The following is a 20294-nucleotide window of genomic DNA, read 5'->3' as shown; positions in this document are numbered from 1 at the left end:
CAGGATAAATTACTTTAACAATGAAACGGATACGGAATCTGGATAATATTTTCCATCATTCACATGTACATCCTATAAAAAATTAATATTTCATATAGTATATTAATTATATATATATATATATATATATTATATTCATGTGTATTCAATTCAGATGTGTCATTCTGAATTATAAGATTTATATTCTTTTTAGAGTCTTTTCATTTTTCTCAGTGTTTATTTTAATTTGCATGGTATTGTTTGCTATATTACTTTCTATTTATTTTATTATTATTTAATTAAATAACATATTACATATAATTTTTATAATTTACGAATTTTGTGTATTAAGGCATAGTATATGAAATTAAATAGCTTAGTCAGAATATAAATATATAATATTATTATTGGAATGTATAACAAGTAAAATAATAATATAGGTCAATATATTATCAGTTCTTATTCAGAAAAAAAAAAATTACATAAAATCCATGATAGTTTTTTGGTCCAATATCTCAATAATACATTTATTATCTTATCATCTAATTAATTTCTCAGGGATTACATTATAATTATATTGGGTCATTTCAATTTAAATATCACACTTACAAATCTGATACTATATTATTTCTTTTATTTATTTGTACTTAGGCTATAATTTTTATATATTATTTAAAATTTATTAAGAATAATTAATATAATAAGATATAACAATAATTTTTATAAATGTATAAATTAGTTATTTAATATGAATACATAAGTACTAAATCATAAGCAACAATATTATATTATACTAAGAAACCTTTACATGTTTCTATTAATGTTTGAAAGTAATGAGTATGGTTATGTATTATTCATTTATTTTAATTATTATATTTTTATATTTTGATATTAATAATACCATCTATATATAAATTAACGAAAACTAATTGAATATTAAATCATGAAATTTCATACAGATAATGAATAAAAAAAATATAAAAAAAATAGTAAAACCTATATGGAAAAATTATATTCTTAATCGATTTTTGTTTATGTCATTTTTATATGTAGACATTTATAGGTATATAAGTAACAAAATTTTTCAAGAATTCAGTTCATAATTTAACCGAGGGATATTCTAGATCGAGAGATAGCAACAATAATTATATTATTTAATTCTTTCATTGAGGAAATCTATTTATTATTAATTATTATAAAAATAAAATATTACACGTATAATATGGATCCATAATAAAAATCTTCAACTATTCTATTTCAATAAAATTAATTATTAATGTTTTTCTGGTATTTATTTTTATTAGAAGAATACGGTAAGAAACTTTAAAGGGATAAATTTTATTATATTTATTTTTCTTCCGTTTTTGTATTAAATATTTACTATATATTGATTCATTTTGGAATAATAGTTGTACGGGAAGACACCAATTATTTTTAAAAATACATTATTGGTTATTGTCATTTGTTTATTTCTTTTCATTTGATAGTCATAATTAATATAATTCATCGTATTTATTGGTCTTTATTTTTAGTATTAATTATTTCCTCATGATAATTTATATTCATATGTGAAATCCCATTATTTTATATTACATAAAGTTTAACCTAATTATAAATATTAATTTCAATATTATATATATATTATTACTAAAATTTAATACATATATTATGATAATTATGATTTGTTTATGTTCATAAAATTGGGTTTTTCCTCATTTTCATTTTTTATTTCTACTATTCATCACATTATGTATAGTTATCATATTCATTTATTATTTTTTCATAAATAAATTTTTGTTCTTTAATATATTAGTTGTTGAAGCTATTTTAAAAATTTTTTCTATGTTTTTTTTCATATTTTCTATTATTCTATTTTTTCTTATTATTGAATACCTCATAATTTTTATTATTTCCTTACTACAAAATTATAAATAAATAATTGCCAAAGATAATTTATTTTATTCCCCATTGGTGATATTGTTCTTTTTTACTTAGTATGAATTAAAATACATATATCTTGTATATATTTTTGTTTATTTAGGGATCATATTATTAATATTATTCAAACATTTTTTGATTATTTTTATATGTCAATTTAGATCTATAATATTATATTGAATTACTATATGTACGTTCTTACACAATTATTACTATATCTAAAATTTAAATGATGCTTAAATATATTAATATCATGTATTATTAATTGTATATATAATTCTTACTCTTAATATTGTTTTATTAATTATATATTTTATATATCAACATCTTACTTCTTATAACTTCAATATACATTTTGTCTTTATTTAGATTTTTTTATTAAGAATAATAACTGAAGAAGACTCATTTATTATTCATATTATATTTATAATGGATATTGTATCTACTGTATATAGAAAATAAAAATATTGAATGTTATTGTTATAGAGATAATTGGCTTATTTATATAATATAAATGTTGTAAATGGTGAGTTGATAAAAGAGTAGTTTTTTTTTTTTCATATTATTATATTTTACTTATCATTATATAATTCTTGTATAGAACTACAATATTAGTTATCATTATTATTTTTGAGGTAAGGTATCTTATATTATCATTTATATAATAATTAATATAGATATATAATCATTATAATTTTATTTACATTTTTCCTTATGCAATTATTATCTTTGTATAATATATCGAATATAAACGTATATGATATTGTGTACTATCACCTAAACTATTTCACTATATCTTCTAATATTTTATACTATCTGTCAGTTATGCATAAAGGTATTATCTTCTGGGTAACATTTTAATTAGATAATTTGATTCATATATATGTATTTAATTTCAATTTAATTGTTGTTTTCGTATTAATTATCTTTTAATGTTTATTTTTGGTAGTCATCCACTTTACTGCATGTTCCGTATGGTTTATCTTAATTTTTAAATTGTGTCGTTTGATATATCTGATTATTCATAAGTGTATAATTTATGTTATCTTTATTGTTCTTATTTATTTATAATTTTATAGTTATAAGATAAATTGAGTTTTTAGTTTTATTTATTTCTATTATTTATTTATTGATTCGAGATAAACATATTTGTTTCTTTTTATGTTTTATTTATATCTATGATCAATTATTTTATTTTGTATAAATCATTAATGTAAATATAATGTTTTTAAAATTATGATTGAAGAAATCAATTAGATTCACTAAATAATATAGATGGAAAGTAAGAAAATATCTACTCAGTAGCATATAAAATAATTATTAAACGCATAAATTCACAGATTGGTTATGTAAGAAATAATATAGATCATAATGTTTTGGTATAAATTAAATAATATTATTTCTCACTACATATGGACTAAAGTAAATATATATTCAAATATTATATAATAACTTTAATTGATTGTATTAATAGTCTATTTAATCTATTAAATTATTCATATTTTAATGGTTTATCCATGTTATATATAATACAACAATCCTGATTTCGATTCTATTGTTAATTATTATTAGTATATTAATAACTTATTAATTACTTTTCTTATTATAATCAATTTTTTTAATATGAAAGATAATCTATGTTAACTTCATATATTTTATAGGGCAATAATATAGAAACTATAATACATATAGTAATTTTTTATTTTTTTTTTTTTCACTCGTTCCCATATTGTATATGTTTTAAAAGCAGTACTATACAAATCTTATGTTTTATTTAAATATATAATCTAATATATGGATTAGATATTAATGTATATGTTAAGATAGTTATAGTAATATATATAATTCAATATTCTTAAATATTATATATGTAGATGATAATATCTTTGTGTTTAAAATTATTTTTTATGATATTAAGTACCTTATTATAGTATATCTATATGATTTTATTTATATGATAATAAGAATACATCTAATTATAAAATGTGGCTACTATAACTATTTATTTTTTAATTTTAGTTTTATCTTTATTAAATATATTAATATTATTAAGATTAGATATTATATAATTAAGTATTATATTATATATAACACTGATGTAAGATGTGTCAATATAGTGTACTTTTTATGAACTATTTCATACTATAATTGATTTGTAGAATATGATCTGAATTCGTCTATCTGTTTTATCTGAATATTATATTGGTAAATATGAGAAATGAGAAATTATTATATTGAACCGAGTGGAGTATATAATCAACATTATTCAGGAAGACATACGAATAACATATACTATGATGCATTAGATGAAGATTTGATACAAAGTGAAGAAGATTCTAATGATTCAGAAGAAGAATCAGAAAATGAATCAGATGAGCAATCAGAAAATGAATCCGAAGAAGAATCTGAAGAAGAATCAGAGGAAGAATCAGAAATTGAAACAGAAAATGAATCTGAAGAAGAATCAGATAATGAACCAGTTAAAAAAAATATCAAAAAAAAAAACAGGTTAAAAAAAACGGAAACATTGATAGTATTGAAAAAACATTAAATAATACATATACAAATAAAATAATGTAAATGATTCAAATAATAATTTTAAGGCACCTTTAAAAAATTTAAATTACAATGATATTACAAGACAACTAAATGAACATGAAATAACTGAAGTTATTAAAGGATTAAAAGACACTACACCACGTAAAGATTTAATTAATGTATGGATTCAAACCTTGGGTGTATGTAAATTAGGATGGCATAATATAATAAATACTTTAAAAGATTATGAAGAAGAGTGTTTGTCTAAATACAAAAAGATTATATCACCACATTATGGTGGAACACAGAGAGAAAAATATCCTCAAGAATATTGGAAAGAATGCTTGTATAATATTGAATTTAAATTATTAAATATATCATATGAATATAATAAAAAGTTTTATGGATTGCTAAATAGAAATGCTAAAGATGATAAAATAAAAATATTCTTATTTTCATGTTTAAAAAAATTTGACAATTTAAAAAAAAAATTATGTGAAGAGTACAAAATGAATTATATAAATATTATGAAAGTACCTTGAATAATATATTCTATATTATAATATATATATATATATATATATAAAAGAATGTGACAACTATAAATATAGTTTATAATTCTTATTTTTTGAATAAGCTAAAATTAATTTACAAAGGTTAAATTATATAGTACATCTTCTCATTATATAAAATTCATAATTAATAATTAGGTATTTATCTATATTAATCTTTTTGATGCTTCATTCATATATTCCCATGTGTTGTGTTTTCATATTATACATTTGTTATATATATATTATGCTAAAAATATATATATTCTTTTTTTTTTTTTTTTTGAAACATTCCATATAATATTTTTTTGTATCTTTTATATATATATATGTATATATTTCATATTACTGGAATGAAAAAATATATATAATTTACATGTTATATATTCATTTTTAAAAAAAAAAATATATAATCTATAAATATATGAATAATATAAAAATAATTGTTATTTTTTAATAAATATAAAAAATTTATAAAACATAATATATTACTAATTGTTGAAATATATATAATATAAATAATTAAAAAAAAAAAAATAAAATTTAATATATTTTTATTCTACAACACATACATTTTTTTATCTTAACTGTGTTTTTTCTTTTTATATATAATATCGAAATATATGAGCACAAATAAAAAATTATATAAATAAATACTTATACATATATATATATATATATATAATATAATTCATAAATTTTTCTTTAAAAAAATTTTATTTAATAAGAATACGATAGGGATACATAAAAAAATGCGCTATTTATTACAAATATTATAAGCTTTTTATGTTAATAATTTGTGTGAGTAAATTTTTTTTTCCTAATATGATGGAATATACAGCATACATTCTATATATACAATAAATATTCGTAAATAATTAACGCAATATGAAAAAAAAAAAATATGTATATTTATAATATATATATTGTATAAATTGTTTTTTATTTTTTTTAATATTTTATAAAAAATATTATGTACAATTTTTCAAAAACATTGTATATTTTAATAAAATTAATTTAATTACGCGTACGATTTAATATATATGTATATATTTATAAGAGGTCTATAAACAATTAAATGCGTATAAATATTTTTGCGCTACAAATATACATCATTTTATATATTTTAATTTATATATTTTATATATGATGTTCTTGTCATTTAAAAATACGTACAATATATGCAAATTGCTTATAGGTTTAAGTAATTTATATATGTATTTTTTAGCTCAAAAAATGTGTACAGCTGATAAATGAATTTATATGATCATAAAATTACTTAAAGTAATTTTTTTCTTTTTAAGTATAGAAAAGCGTATCGTTTTAAAATATAATATAGGCTTATATATATATGTATATAGTTAACATACATATAAAATATCGAGAATTAGACGGTATAAAATAGAAAAGGACAAAATAACATAACAATGAAATATTTCTAATAAATAAAATTCATATATGTAAATATACATAAATCAAAATAATGAGAAAGGAAATAAATTGCAAGTTACATGTGTACGTAAAAGATTAAAAGAAAAATAGGTGTACACATTATATATATATATATATATATAACATATATTTTAATTTAATTTTATTTAAATTAATTTTAATAATATTTAAAAATAAAATTAAAAAAATAATTTATTATTAAATAAAATATATTATATTAATAAATATTTTTATATTTATTTATATATAATTTTAAATTTCTTTTGTATTTTAAAATATTTTCTGTTATATTTTTATAACACTTAACAAAAAAAAAGTTTTATAAAAACATAATTTTAATCTTTATATATCTTTTCCTTTTTGTTTGTTTTTTATTTAATAAAATTATACATTTTACAGGTTTTGGTAGATTTATATTAAAAATAAATAAAAAAAAGGTATATATATATATATATATATATATAATTTTTTATATATGATATATAAAATTGTATGTTGTTTTACATAATTGTATTAATAAACGTAAGATATGGAAAATTTATATGTTATGTATATATATTTTTATTATTTTATATTATCTCCATAAATTTTATATTTTAAATAATATATGCTTTAATGTTTCTACAAGACTTGATAGTACAATTGGAATGTATTTTCTTAAAGCATATAAAAAAAAAAAAGAAATACTTATATTTTATTTTATGGACGAATATATATAAATAAATAATTATATCAATTATGTATCTCTTTGACAATATATTTATTATTTTTTTTATATTGACTAATATATTATATATATAATTATTACAGTAATGCCAATATTTTTTCGAATGATAAAAAATATTTTACACTGTCAAATATAGAATTAGATATATATATATATATGAGATAAAAATAAGAAAAATAATAAATATATTTATTTTAATTTTTTTTTTTTTTTTTTTTTTTAAGGAAATATTATTTTGTTTTTCATTATTCTTTCCCATATTTTGGAACCTTTTAAATACACACCCAAAATCGTTTGTTATATAGGAAGGACGAAATAAAAGGATTATTTTTTGTATTCCCTCTTTATTAGGAAAGGAAAACAAGATGGATATGAAACATTTCTTAAAAAGGTTATTTTTAAGATATAGTGTTGGTATATTCCTAGGATTATTTTATATTGTTCTTTTGGTAGGTTGCAATGCAAAAATAAAAATAAATAAGAAACATTTATTTTTCTTATTATTATAAGTATCAATATTATATATATGTATATATATATATTTATTTATTTATATTTAATTTTTTTGTTTTCATTTTTGAAAAAAATATTTACAGAACATATGCAAATATGATGGAAAAGCTCGTTTAAGTAACAGTTTCATGAATAGATGTCCTAGGAGCTTATTGGGATTAGAGCAAATGAAGGAATATTTGGATGAGCATATGAATGATGACATGATTTATGAGTCCAGCGTATATTTAATGGATGATCCATTAAAGCATATTATGTATGATAACTATGCGCGTTTGTCTGAATATGTAGATGCTCAAGATACGTACACTGATGATGAATTAAATGAATTGTTTTATGAAGAAAATGAGGAATCATCCAAAGACGAGTACGATGAAATGTATGATTTAGTTGAGTTAGCTGATAATTTGAATGCAGAGAATAATATGAAATCAAAAATAGATGAAACTGAGATATATGATATGAAAAAATTAAAAGAAAAATTCATTGATTATTATAATGATAGAAAAAATGCTGCTTCTAAATTGGTATATGTAGGTAAAGGTTTAAGATCCCTTTTGTTTGAAAATTATAAAGATGTTTCAACTAATGTTGAGAAATGTTTAATTGATGAAGAATCAAAGGGAAAATTAAATGATAATATATATACAGAAGTTGATGAAAGAGAAAAAAATAGGTTTGATGATGTAATAGTATTAAAAGAAGAAGAAAAGCCATTGTTGAGAGGTATATCAAATAAAGAAGTAGAAAATGATTTATATGAGGAAAATAAGAAATATAAAAAGGAATCAGAAGATATAGTATCGTTGGATGAGTATGATTTAAATGAATTATTAGACGATATTTTACATTTGAAATTACATGAAGAAAATGATTCAAATGGGCAACAAATATTAGGAGAATACATGAATGATACAGTTTTTGATGCAGTACAAAGTGAAGTGAAAACTATATTTCATGATGATTCTTTTGGAAAAGATGATGATGATGACAAATTTAATCTTTCGTACTTAAAAGAACATATACCTGAATATGAAAATATAAAAAAATTATTAGATGATATATTCAGTTATAGAAAAATAAAAGATATAAATAAACTAATAAGGTTTTTTAAAAAAATATTCAAGATCGGATTATAAAATAATTGTAGAATGTGCAAATTATTTATTATATCGTTTAAATATGGAAGAAGTCGATAAAAAAAGTTTTGATTCTTTAACAGAAGAATTGCTCCAGTCTGATGAAAATAATATATTTAAAAAAAATGAGAAATTGTTTAAATATATACAAAATGACGGAATCAAGAAAGAGTATGAATTAGATTTTAATAATGAGAAAATGGATACAAAAAGAACCGTATATTCTAATGAAAAAAGATTTGTCAATAAATGAAGATATTTCATCACTGGAAAGTTATAACATGTGTGTAAGAAAATTTTCTGATTTATGGTTGAATGTAATGAAAAATGAAAGGGAAAAATTTAATCATATGTTAACTGCTTTATATAGGTTTTATAGGACATTAATAAGAAAGTACAAAGTTCCAGGTAATTTAGGTTCTAATGAATGGAATGAGGTAAATTCGAATATTCAATTACATATGAAAAATACAGAAATATACCTCAATACATTATTTAATAAGTGGATAAATACTAATAAACTAAATATAGGAGAATTTAAAATACTTGTTATGTTAAATAGGTTTTCATGGAGAAAATTTAAGAAGGATCTATATGATTCAAATAAGAAATATATAACTGAGCCATTTCAAGCTATAATAGATGAAGTGGATACGAAGAAAAAGGAACTTACAGAAAAATACAAGAAGCAATTTCAAGAGAAAAATAAAAATATGTAATAACATGCTAAAAGTATTTAAATAGTATGTTACTCTTACTTATTTTAATGCATTTTAATATATATATATATATATATATATATATATATATATATATTTATGCATATTAATGAAGGAGTATTTTTATAATAATTAAAATATTTATATACTTCTTTATATATAAATAAATAAATATATTTATTTCATTATGCTTTACATAAAAAATTATGTACTCATATAATATTCGCACTTTAATATTTCATTTTTATTCTTTATTTATATGTGTTACATAATAATTAAAATTAATATATTTTCATAAATGTTACTTTAGTGTTATACATGTCCAAATAGTATGTACGGTGTGTTACGTTTTGATCGTATTTTTATTTTTTTATAATAATATTTTAATTTTGTGTGAGTTTTAGAGTGTGCTTAATAATAATAAATTATATGAAAAAACATATATACATAATATATATATACTATATATATTTTTTATAAGCAAAAAGAGAAAAAACTATTTATAATATTATAATATTATAATATTAATATCATTTAAATAAATTAATATAAATATATATTTATATTAAATATGTGTTACTATAAGAGTGTAAATTTTTATAATATTACATTTTTTTTTCTTTTTAATATTTATTTATAAATATTTTAGATGTATTAATATAAGGTACTTTAATTTATATTTATTTAATCAGAAGTATATAATAATACATTTAGACAAACATATTATGTTCATTCCAAATAATATATATATATATATATATATATATATATATAGAACAAATTATGTACATATATATATAGAAAATAATTCATCTGTATGATTTTAAATATATATTTCCTTGACATATTATTGAGGACACATGATTGCTATTTCTATATATTTGCACATCTTGTAAATATATAATAATATATTAATGAGACAAAAAAAAAAATAAAAATAGCAACAATATATTATATATATATTTTTTCATTTATATAAATATATTCTTATATGTAATGAGATATCAATATTTAAAATATGTTTAAAATGGAAAATTTAAGATTTACATGATTAGTAATAAAAATAAAACACAATTAAAAAAAAAGAAATATAATAAAGACCGCAATAAAATCACTATACTATAAATTACAAAACATGAATTAATAAACATATGTATATTTATTAATATACTTGTTAGTTATTTTAATATATACATAATAAATTAAAGATACTAAAACAGTAATTTTAAATATAAATAAATGAATAATCATATGTTCTATATGATATATTATTCTATATTTATATGGAAGATTAAAAATAAAAATAAGAATTATATGGATTTTGTAATTTCTGTGTTTATATTTGTTATTTTTATAATAACTTTAATCTACCATTAAATGGATTTAATGGCATTAGTGATGGGTAGCGGCATTATTGTGTGTTCCATTATGGTCTGTTCCATTATGGTGTGTTCCATCATGGTGTTCTTCATCATGGTGTCCATCTTCGTGGTGTTCACCATCATGTTTTGAATCATCAAAACAAGCATTAGCGCTTGCATGATGTAACTGATGTGAATCAAAATTAAAGTTAAAATGGTTACCGTGAGTGGTATCATCTGAATGATCTTTATCGTGATGTTCTGGATTATGTTTGTTAGGTTTGCGGTGGTGGATAAGATTTTTCTTTTTTTGTGATTTCTTTTCCTGTAATAATCTCATATTTGAATTAAGTCCACTTCCATTTTGTATACTCAAGTTATTATTAAATTGAGAGTTATTCTATAAAAATTATAAAGAATTTAAAAATGAAAAAATTTCCATATATACACATACATATATTTGTATAATATATTATACATATTTTGATACTTAAATGATATATTTATTTATATTTGTAATTAAAATCCTTACGTTATCTAACAAAAGTACGGAAGCAAAAAAGGCAGCGGAAAATATTTTCTTTTTTGAGAAGGAAACCATTATTACTATTAAATAACTGTATAAATATAAAAAAAAAATAATAAAAAAAAAAATATATATATTATAATATATGGTGTCTATAAAATATAGAATACTAATTTTTTACATATATATATATATATATATATATATATATATATATATATATATAATTCTGTATAATATAAATTAATGAAGATGGGAAAAATAAACATTATATATATAATTCATTATATACTTCTTTCTATATATAATCTACACACATATATATTATATATAGAAACAATTTATATATATATATATTGTTATTATAATATTATTTAATATTTTTTATACTTTTAATTATATAAAAAAGGAAAATTTTTTAAAATTAAGTTTGTTTTTTGTTATTAAAAAAAAGAAAAAATTGAAATATTAGAAAAGGAGAAACTTAAAAGCAAAGATGATAAAAAGTTATAAATGCTTTAAAACAATTTTATATTTAGATAAATAAATAGAAATTATTTGATTTATAATTTAAAAAAAAATAATTATATATAAAAAAAGCTTATAACTTTATTTATATTTTTTATTCTTTTAAAAATATAAGAGTTTTTTTTTTTTTAATTAAAATTTAGAATTATTATTTATTTTGGTTTAGTATTTTTTTTGAAAAACATTTAAAAATACAGAAGTATGATGAATGTTTTTTTAGAAAATAATAAAATTTATTACATTTATAAAAAAAAAGAAAAAAAATTTTTTTGTAGAATGATAATAATTTAAATTTGTTTTAATTAAAAAAGATTTTAAATATATCATTTTTACTTTTTTTTTTTTTTTTTTTTTTTTTTTTTTGTGTACATTTAAAAATTATAAATTTATATATTATTTCTATTATTCTTTTAAGGTTAGATTTGTTATTTTTTAGATAGTATTATCAATATAAGAATATTCATCTATCTTAGGTATCTTTTGTATTCTCTTTAAATATTCTAAATAGAATATTTTTTCCCAGAGATATATAAAAGTTTTAAAAATGAAATCAAAATTGAATAAAAAAAACAACTTTTGATTTAAAAATTTTATTAAAGAATAGGAAAAAAATAATAAAACAAAAACACATTATGATTGAAAACTAATTTTGTATGGTATTCCATTTTATATTTTAAAATATATACATATATATATATATATATATATATATATATATATAATATTTTGAAAGAATATAACATCTATATATTATAGATAAATATATATTATATATGTGTATATATGTAGATAAAAACGTTTTATGTATTTTCTACATTATTATTATTTTTTTTTTATTATCTAATTGTTATAGAATATATATTTATTATACATATTTATATACTTTTAAAATGGACAAATATATATATAGTGTAATACATGATAATTATGAATATATTGATATATATAAATATATATATATATAAATTAAAAAAAAAAAAAAAAGAAACATTAAGATATTAAAAATATATTTCTTTGAATTATATATAAATACATTTATGAAAAAATAATATAAGAAATATAATTTTTTTTTTTTATCCAAAAGTTTTTAATGTGTAAAATTAATATTGTAAAAAAAAATATATAAAGTTATATATAAAATATAATATAATATAATAAAATATAATATATTTTTTTTATTTTATGTTTTAAAAAAATATTTATTCTTTTTATTTCATTTTTAGCTAGAAATATATAAAACAAATGAAAAACATATAAGGATTTATAAAAAAATTTATATTTAAAAAAATGAAAAAATTAAATGATTAATTTCTGAAAATTACTTAAAGAAATATATTTATAACCTATTTAGAATTGTATTATTAATTCATAAGTAAAAAAATCATCACAAGGAAAAATATTTTTTTTGCACATATTATTATATGTGCTTTATATATTATCTGAAAAAGGTTATGTATTTTTAAAATATATGTTTAATTAGAAAAATAAGTAGGATTATCTTTTTTTTCTTAGTATGTGTTATTCTTATTTATTTGTTCATTTATTTGTTCATTTATTTGTTTATTTATTTTATTAAAAACATAAATTAAATATCCTTGTAAGGTACCAAATGCGAAATAATAATATTTTTATATGTTATTTAATGAATAAAGAAATATATTATTTAACGAAAAAAAAAAGAACAAATAAAATAAAATAATTATATATATGATGATATAGGTATAACTAAAGAATTTATATAAATATTTTAATACTTTTTCTAAATATCAAAATATATATAATTTATTATATATATATATATATATATATATATATATATATATATATATATATATATATTTATATTAATAATAATATAAACAAAATTTTTATAAATTAAAATAGAAAAATATATTACAATAAAGAAAAAACTATAATAAAATAAAGAAAAAAAATTAAAAGAAATATAATTTAATACTATGAAATTTAAAATTATTACATATATATAATATATATAATATATATATTATATAAAGAAAAATACGAAATATAGTTATTTAAATAATTTTTTATTATCATAAAATATAAAAATAAAATTATTAATTTAAAAAAATAATAAAATAAAATAAAATAATATATTATTAATTTAATAATAATATTTCTTCTATATTCTTATTCTTTTTTAAATAAATATTATTTAAAAAATTATCATATAATATGTATAAAATTAAAGACACAATGCATGCTTTTAAAAAAGAATAATATTTCTCAAATAATATAAATCATATATACATCATATATTATATATAAATACTTTAAATATTAAAACCTTAGAGAATATAGAATACGTGTTTTGAAAATACTTTTTTATAAATATTAAATCATTTATTCTATATATATTCATACTTTGAAATATTATATTTATTTTTATAAAAGTAAAAATAAAAAATAAATTAATATTTCTAGTCCACATTTAAATACATAGAATATCTCCATTGTAATTTTCGTTTATTTTCTTACATATTTTATAATTTTAAAAATATATTTAATAAAATGATTTAAAGAAAATAATAGTAAAAGTAATAATAATGAAAAAAAATATACATATATATAAAACTTTTAACAATATCAATATAAAAAACCAAAACCATATATATATATATATATATTAAATATGAAAAAATATATATATATATATATATATCACATTTAATTAACAATAGTACTATTAAAATTAAAAACAAAAAAATAATAATCTATACCTGGTATAATATATTTTAATATAATGTATTGTATAAGATTGTATATTATAAAAATATATTATATTAAGCATTAACCTTTTGTATACAATTATTTATAAATTTTTATATATTTTGAAATAGTATATATATTATGTCTAAAATTTATTATATGATAATTCCACATTAACATAATATAATAATTTGACTGAATTGTCATTTTTAATAATTATATTATAGTATTTTATTATGATATATATTTTAAACATAATATGTTTTTTTTTTTTTTTTTTTTTTTTTTTTTTTTATTTTCCCTTAAAGAATAATAAATAAGTGTGTTGTTTTTTTTTTATATAATAAGGTTTATTTATTTAATTTTTTTTAAGGTTATTATTAAAAAATATTTAAATTAATCATAACGTTTTTTTTCTTGTTCATATTAATATTTCCAAAAAATGTAATATATTTTCAATATATATATATAAGTTATAATAATATAAAATAATAACAAATATATGCGTGAAAAATAAAAAAATTTGAACATAAAAAAAAAAATTATAAATAAATAAAAACAAAAATTTATAATAATAAAAATTATAATATAAATATTTCAAATTACAAAATAATTTAAAATTTTATATTTTTTTATATATATAAACAAATAAATTTAATAAATATATAAAAACATGATAATCTTATATAATAAGAAAAATTATTATATACAAACATTGATATAAAATATAACAATAATTTAAAAAGTAATGTATACAAAAATTTCTTCATAAATTTTTTTTTTTTTTTTTTTTTTTTTTTTTCAACCAAACTTAACCAAAATGAAATAAATAATATCATTATGTTTATTTTAGTGTGTATAAAATCAAATTAACAGAAAAAATAAAAAAACATATCATTCTCATTTAAGGTAAATTAGTTCAATTTTTTTCTTTTTTTTTTTTTTTTTTTTTTTTTTTTTTGTTCATTTATTTTTTGACAGTTCTCTTGTTCCATTTACTGCTCTTAGTTTTACCTTTTTATTTTCTAAACCTTGATGTATTCCTACTATTGTTTGATGTGGCTCAGAAACAGACGCTTTTTCTAATTTTTTTGAATCATTCTCTTCTTTTTTTTGATCATTTTTTTTTTCATCTTCCTTTTTTTCCTTATTTTTATTATCTAAATTACTTCCTTTTAATTTGTCTTCATATTTCTTTTTAACTTCATCTATATAAAAGGAAAAATCCTTAAATACATTGAATCTTTTTATTTTCAATGACGGAGTAAAATAATTAGTTGTATCCCATGTTTTGGATGTTAAATATATGTCATTAATAATATTATATCTGTTTAAATTTGTTTTCTTAAAAATATCCATCATTTTATTCTTAACATAATCAACATAAATATTATGATTTATATTTTCATCGGTTAATTTTTCTAAATAATTTTTTTCATCAATTCCAGTTTTTTCTAACATATTATCGTTTTTTAAACTTTTGAAAAATAAACCTTTATCAACGGAAATGATAGCCAGTGGACCATCCATTGAATCATCACCATAAACAACGCAATTATTTATAAAACAAATTTGTGAATATAGATTATTCAATAAATCAGTTTCTATATATTCTCCTTGTGATAATTTAACCAAACCCTTTGATCTATCTAAAAAAGTTACAGAACCATTATCATTAATTTGTACAACATCACCTGTTTTAAAATAACCATCTTTTGTGAAGGAATTTTTGGTACTTTCCTTTTCTAAAAAGTATCCTCTAAATATAGAGTCACTCTTAATTAACAATTCACCTTTTGGCAATCTATCTGTTGCTTTATATGTTTCCCATGTCCTTACCTTATATTTTGTACTAGGACATATAGGTCCTCCCATACCTTCTGAATTATCATCATACATACTTTGAGCAAAAATAGGACCAGTACCTTCGGTTAATCCATAACCTTGATAATATTTAATATTTAATAAAACACGTAATTCGTCAGCGATTTTAGCCGACAATTTTCCACCACCATTTAATATAACCTTCATATTGGGGTTTATCTTATTTCTCAATTTAGATGATATATTTGTAATTCTTTCAAGAAAATTACTAAAACATCCATTTTTAAATAATTTACGTAAATATAAAATACTTTTAACTATATTCCTTTTACAACTTGATAAATTATTTATTTCTGTTATAATATTGGTATACATTCTACTAAACACTTTTGGTACTCCAGCTATTATTTCATCCTCAGAATTTCTTATATCCTTAGAAAAAAATTTCATATCTTTACTCCATATATTTATCATTCCACCATTCATAAAAATAAGATAAATATAAATTCTTTCATATATATGTGATACGGGTAAATATGATAAATGTTGCTCAAAATTATAATTTTTTACTACATCATGGTAATATATAGATATTACTGCATTATAAAAATTTTTATTACTTAACATGACACCTTTTGGTTTTCCTGATGTTCCAGATGTATACACAATAGAAGTAACAAAATCAGGATCTTCGTTTTTAATATTAAAATTGGTTGATTTAACCTTTGTTATATCATCAAACGTTATAATATCTATTCCAATTTTATTCCAATTTTCCTTTAGGCTCTTAATTTTTTCTAATTTTTCATTATCATATTTTAAAGAATATAAATTAATATCCTTTTTTTCTTCTTTATATAACTCAATTTCTTTTTTCTTTCTTTTATTATTATTATTATTATCTAAATCAACGTGTTTTCCAACATTTAAATTTTTTTTGTTATATTTAACTAAGCTATCTAAAATTATAAGTTTTTTCAAATAAGGCAATTCATTTTTACGATTTAATATACCTTCTACCAAATCCAAATCTAAACATAACCATTCAATTTTTGTCTCATTCAATATATTAACAATTACATCTAAACTGAATTTAGAATGTATCACTAATGTTGTCACCCCGCTTATCATTGCACCCAAATCAGTAGCTAGCCAATTAATCGAATTACTACCATATAAACCTAGTAATCTAAACTTTCCTCCATTTTCTTTTTCATTATATATTTTTTCTTCAATACCTTTTCCTTCATAAGTATTCAATGCATGACTAAATGATAATACTTTCTTAAAAAAATTATTATATGTTACATAATTTTCTGGTTCCCCACATGAATGTTCTACTAACCCTATTTTTTCACCTTTTAGTGTATATTGTTCTGCAAACAGTTTCATAATATGTTTATAAACAAATAATGGACTTTTCTCTTTATAATCTTTCATACAATATACACTCGATTCATTTTTATCCTTTGATCTTTCACATATTTCAGAGTAGCATCTATTTCGACGAAAAAGTTCATTAATGCAAGGTAACACACAAATTAGATATATAATAAAAATATATGCAGTATATATAATACTCATTTCAAAATATGTCTACATAAATAATAAAAATAAAATAAATAAATAAACTGAACAAAATGAAATATATATATATATATATATATATATATATATATATATATAATTCTTTTATAAATATTTTTTATAATTATAACAACTTACATTTTAATAACAATATATATTTGTATATTGTTAATTAATTTATTTTATTTTTGTCACTTATTCAATATAATTATTAATTCAATTCATATATTGTGTAACTTAAAAAAAATTATATAATAACAAAAAATTGAATTTATATAATTTAACAATACTATATGTATTATATTTAAAAAAAAACAAAAAAATTTATAAAAAATATTATTATACTTTCATATTATATTTTTCAAATATATAAAAAATATATTACATTTATATATACATATAATCACATATGCTACCAAAAAGAGAAAATAAATAAACAATAAAAGAAAAACGAATTTAAAAAATAGGTTTCATTTTTTTATTAAACATAATGTTACATGATTCGATATATAGAATAACGTATTAATTTTTTTAATAACAAATATTTTTATTTCAATTATATATTATTATGTATACTAATTTTTTTATATATTTATTTATTTTATGTAACTTTGTTCTTTTCTTTTTTTTTTTGTTATGCAAAATTTTAAATATTGTATTTTTTATATATCCCTATATAATTAAATAATTTTATATAATATATTTAATTTTTCTTACAATAATTTTCATAATAATAATTTATAAATGATGATATTATAATTTTTTTATAAAAATTATACTTTTTACGTACATTAAAATATGAACCATCTCTCTCTTTTTTTTTTTTTTTTTTTTTTTTTTTTTTTTTGTTTTGTTTTGGTTAATATATAACTTTTTAATATATATTATAATACATGTATTTTTTCTTTTTATAATATATTTTTTATTATATTAATATTTTATTTTTTTAATATAAATTATTCATATTTATAAATTTATTTATTCTACAAATGGTGATTCAAAACATTGCAAACATGTATCTCTATAAAAAAACAAAAAGAAAAAAAAAAAAAAAAAAAAGAAAAAAAATAAAATATACTAATATAGAAAAAGTGATTTGTTCTAAGATCGATTATAAAATATGCATTTAAATAAATATATAAATATATAAAGCACGATTTAACAAAATATATAATATTCATTAAAAATATACAAATATTATAAAACACCAGACATATGTTAAAATAATAAATAATATATTATTTCATAAAATCAATAAAAATTAAAATTCAATTTTTTTTTTTCTTTTTTTATAATATTATTAATGGTAATATATATATATATATTATTACATAATATAAATCATAAAACATATTGAAAACCAAATGAAAAGAAAAAAATATTCTAATTAATGTATTTGTTTTCTTTTTTTTAATCTAATTTATAAATTCCTTATTATAATTATATATCAATTTATTTAAATAAAAATTAATTTATATTATATTATATTATTAATTATATTTATTTAACATATCCTTTTATGAAATAATATATATATATAGACATGCGTATAATATTTGTTGTATATATTTAATTAATTTTTTACTCTCATATATTGAATAAAAATAATTATAAAGTTTACCATACATATAAATAATATATATGTATATAATATATGTGCTTCTAAGAATTATAAGTAAATTGTTATATAAACATTTATCAAATAACATAAGTGGTTAAAATTATACATAATATATCAAAATATTTTTTAAACAAATACAAAACAAATTAATAATATTTATGTTTTTAAGTAAAATATATTTTTTTTGATTTTTCGTACATGCTTAATTTAGCCATTTATAATGATATACATAAGACTAATAAATACGTGTAGATATTTTTTTAAAGATTCAGAATATTATTATTTTGTAACTCTAATGTAAAAATAGTATATGCATATATTTTATTCCTTTTATTATTTTTTACTTTTTTTTTTTTTTATTTAATAATATTGTCTTTAATATTAAGAAAAAAAAAAAATTAAAATAAATAAAATATGTTAATTTAAATTATAAGACGACTTTTATTAATAATAAAACACTAGTCCCATGCACAAATTATATATAAATAATAATTCATAACAATATAATATATATACATATGTGTATATAATTAGATGAAGCACAAATATATTTTTTCTTAT

At 16.9% G+C, this 20294-nt stretch overlaps 2 protein-coding genes and 1 pseudogene across 3 annotated transcripts; 2 read left to right on the top strand and 1 right to left on the bottom strand.

The window, feature by feature from the left end:
• Positions 1–4135: 4135 nt before the first annotated feature.
• PADL01_0030500 (Plasmodium exported protein (PHISTa), unknown function) lies at positions 4136–4997 on the top strand (the record flags this gene model as incomplete). The annotated part of the gene is made up of 2 exons (XM_028680539.1): positions 4136–4425; positions 4559–4997. 2 exons carry the CDS (start codon positions 4136–4138, stop codon positions 4995–4997), a joined length of 729 nt encoding a protein of 242 aa, XP_028541317.1.
• Positions 4998–7550: 2553 nt separating this feature from the next.
• PADL01_0030400 lies at positions 7551–9556 on the top strand (annotated as a pseudogene). Its single transcript is given in 4 exon segments — positions 7551–7634; positions 7782–8808; positions 8822–9080; positions 9094–9556. Coding segments are annotated over 4 exon segments (1833 nt in total).
• Positions 9557–15664: 6108 nt separating this feature from the next.
• PADL01_0030300 (acyl-CoA synthetase, putative) lies at positions 15665–18109 on the bottom strand (the record flags this gene model as incomplete). The annotated part of the gene is made up of 1 exon (XM_028680538.1): positions 15665–18109. One exon carries the CDS (start codon positions 18107–18109, stop codon positions 15665–15667), a length of 2445 nt encoding a protein of 814 aa, XP_028541316.1.
• Positions 18110–20294: the final 2185 nt, after the last annotated feature.

This window comes from Plasmodium sp. gorilla clade G2, assembly GCF_900097015.1.
Source record: "Plasmodium sp. gorilla clade G2 genome assembly, contig: PADLG01_00_44, whole genome shotgun sequence".
Taxonomy (NCBI): Eukaryota; Apicomplexa; class Aconoidasida; order Haemosporida; family Plasmodiidae; genus Plasmodium; species Plasmodium adleri (nom. inval.).
Note: the sequence above shows the minus strand (reverse complement) of the source record. Positions and strands in the feature narration are given on the sequence as shown.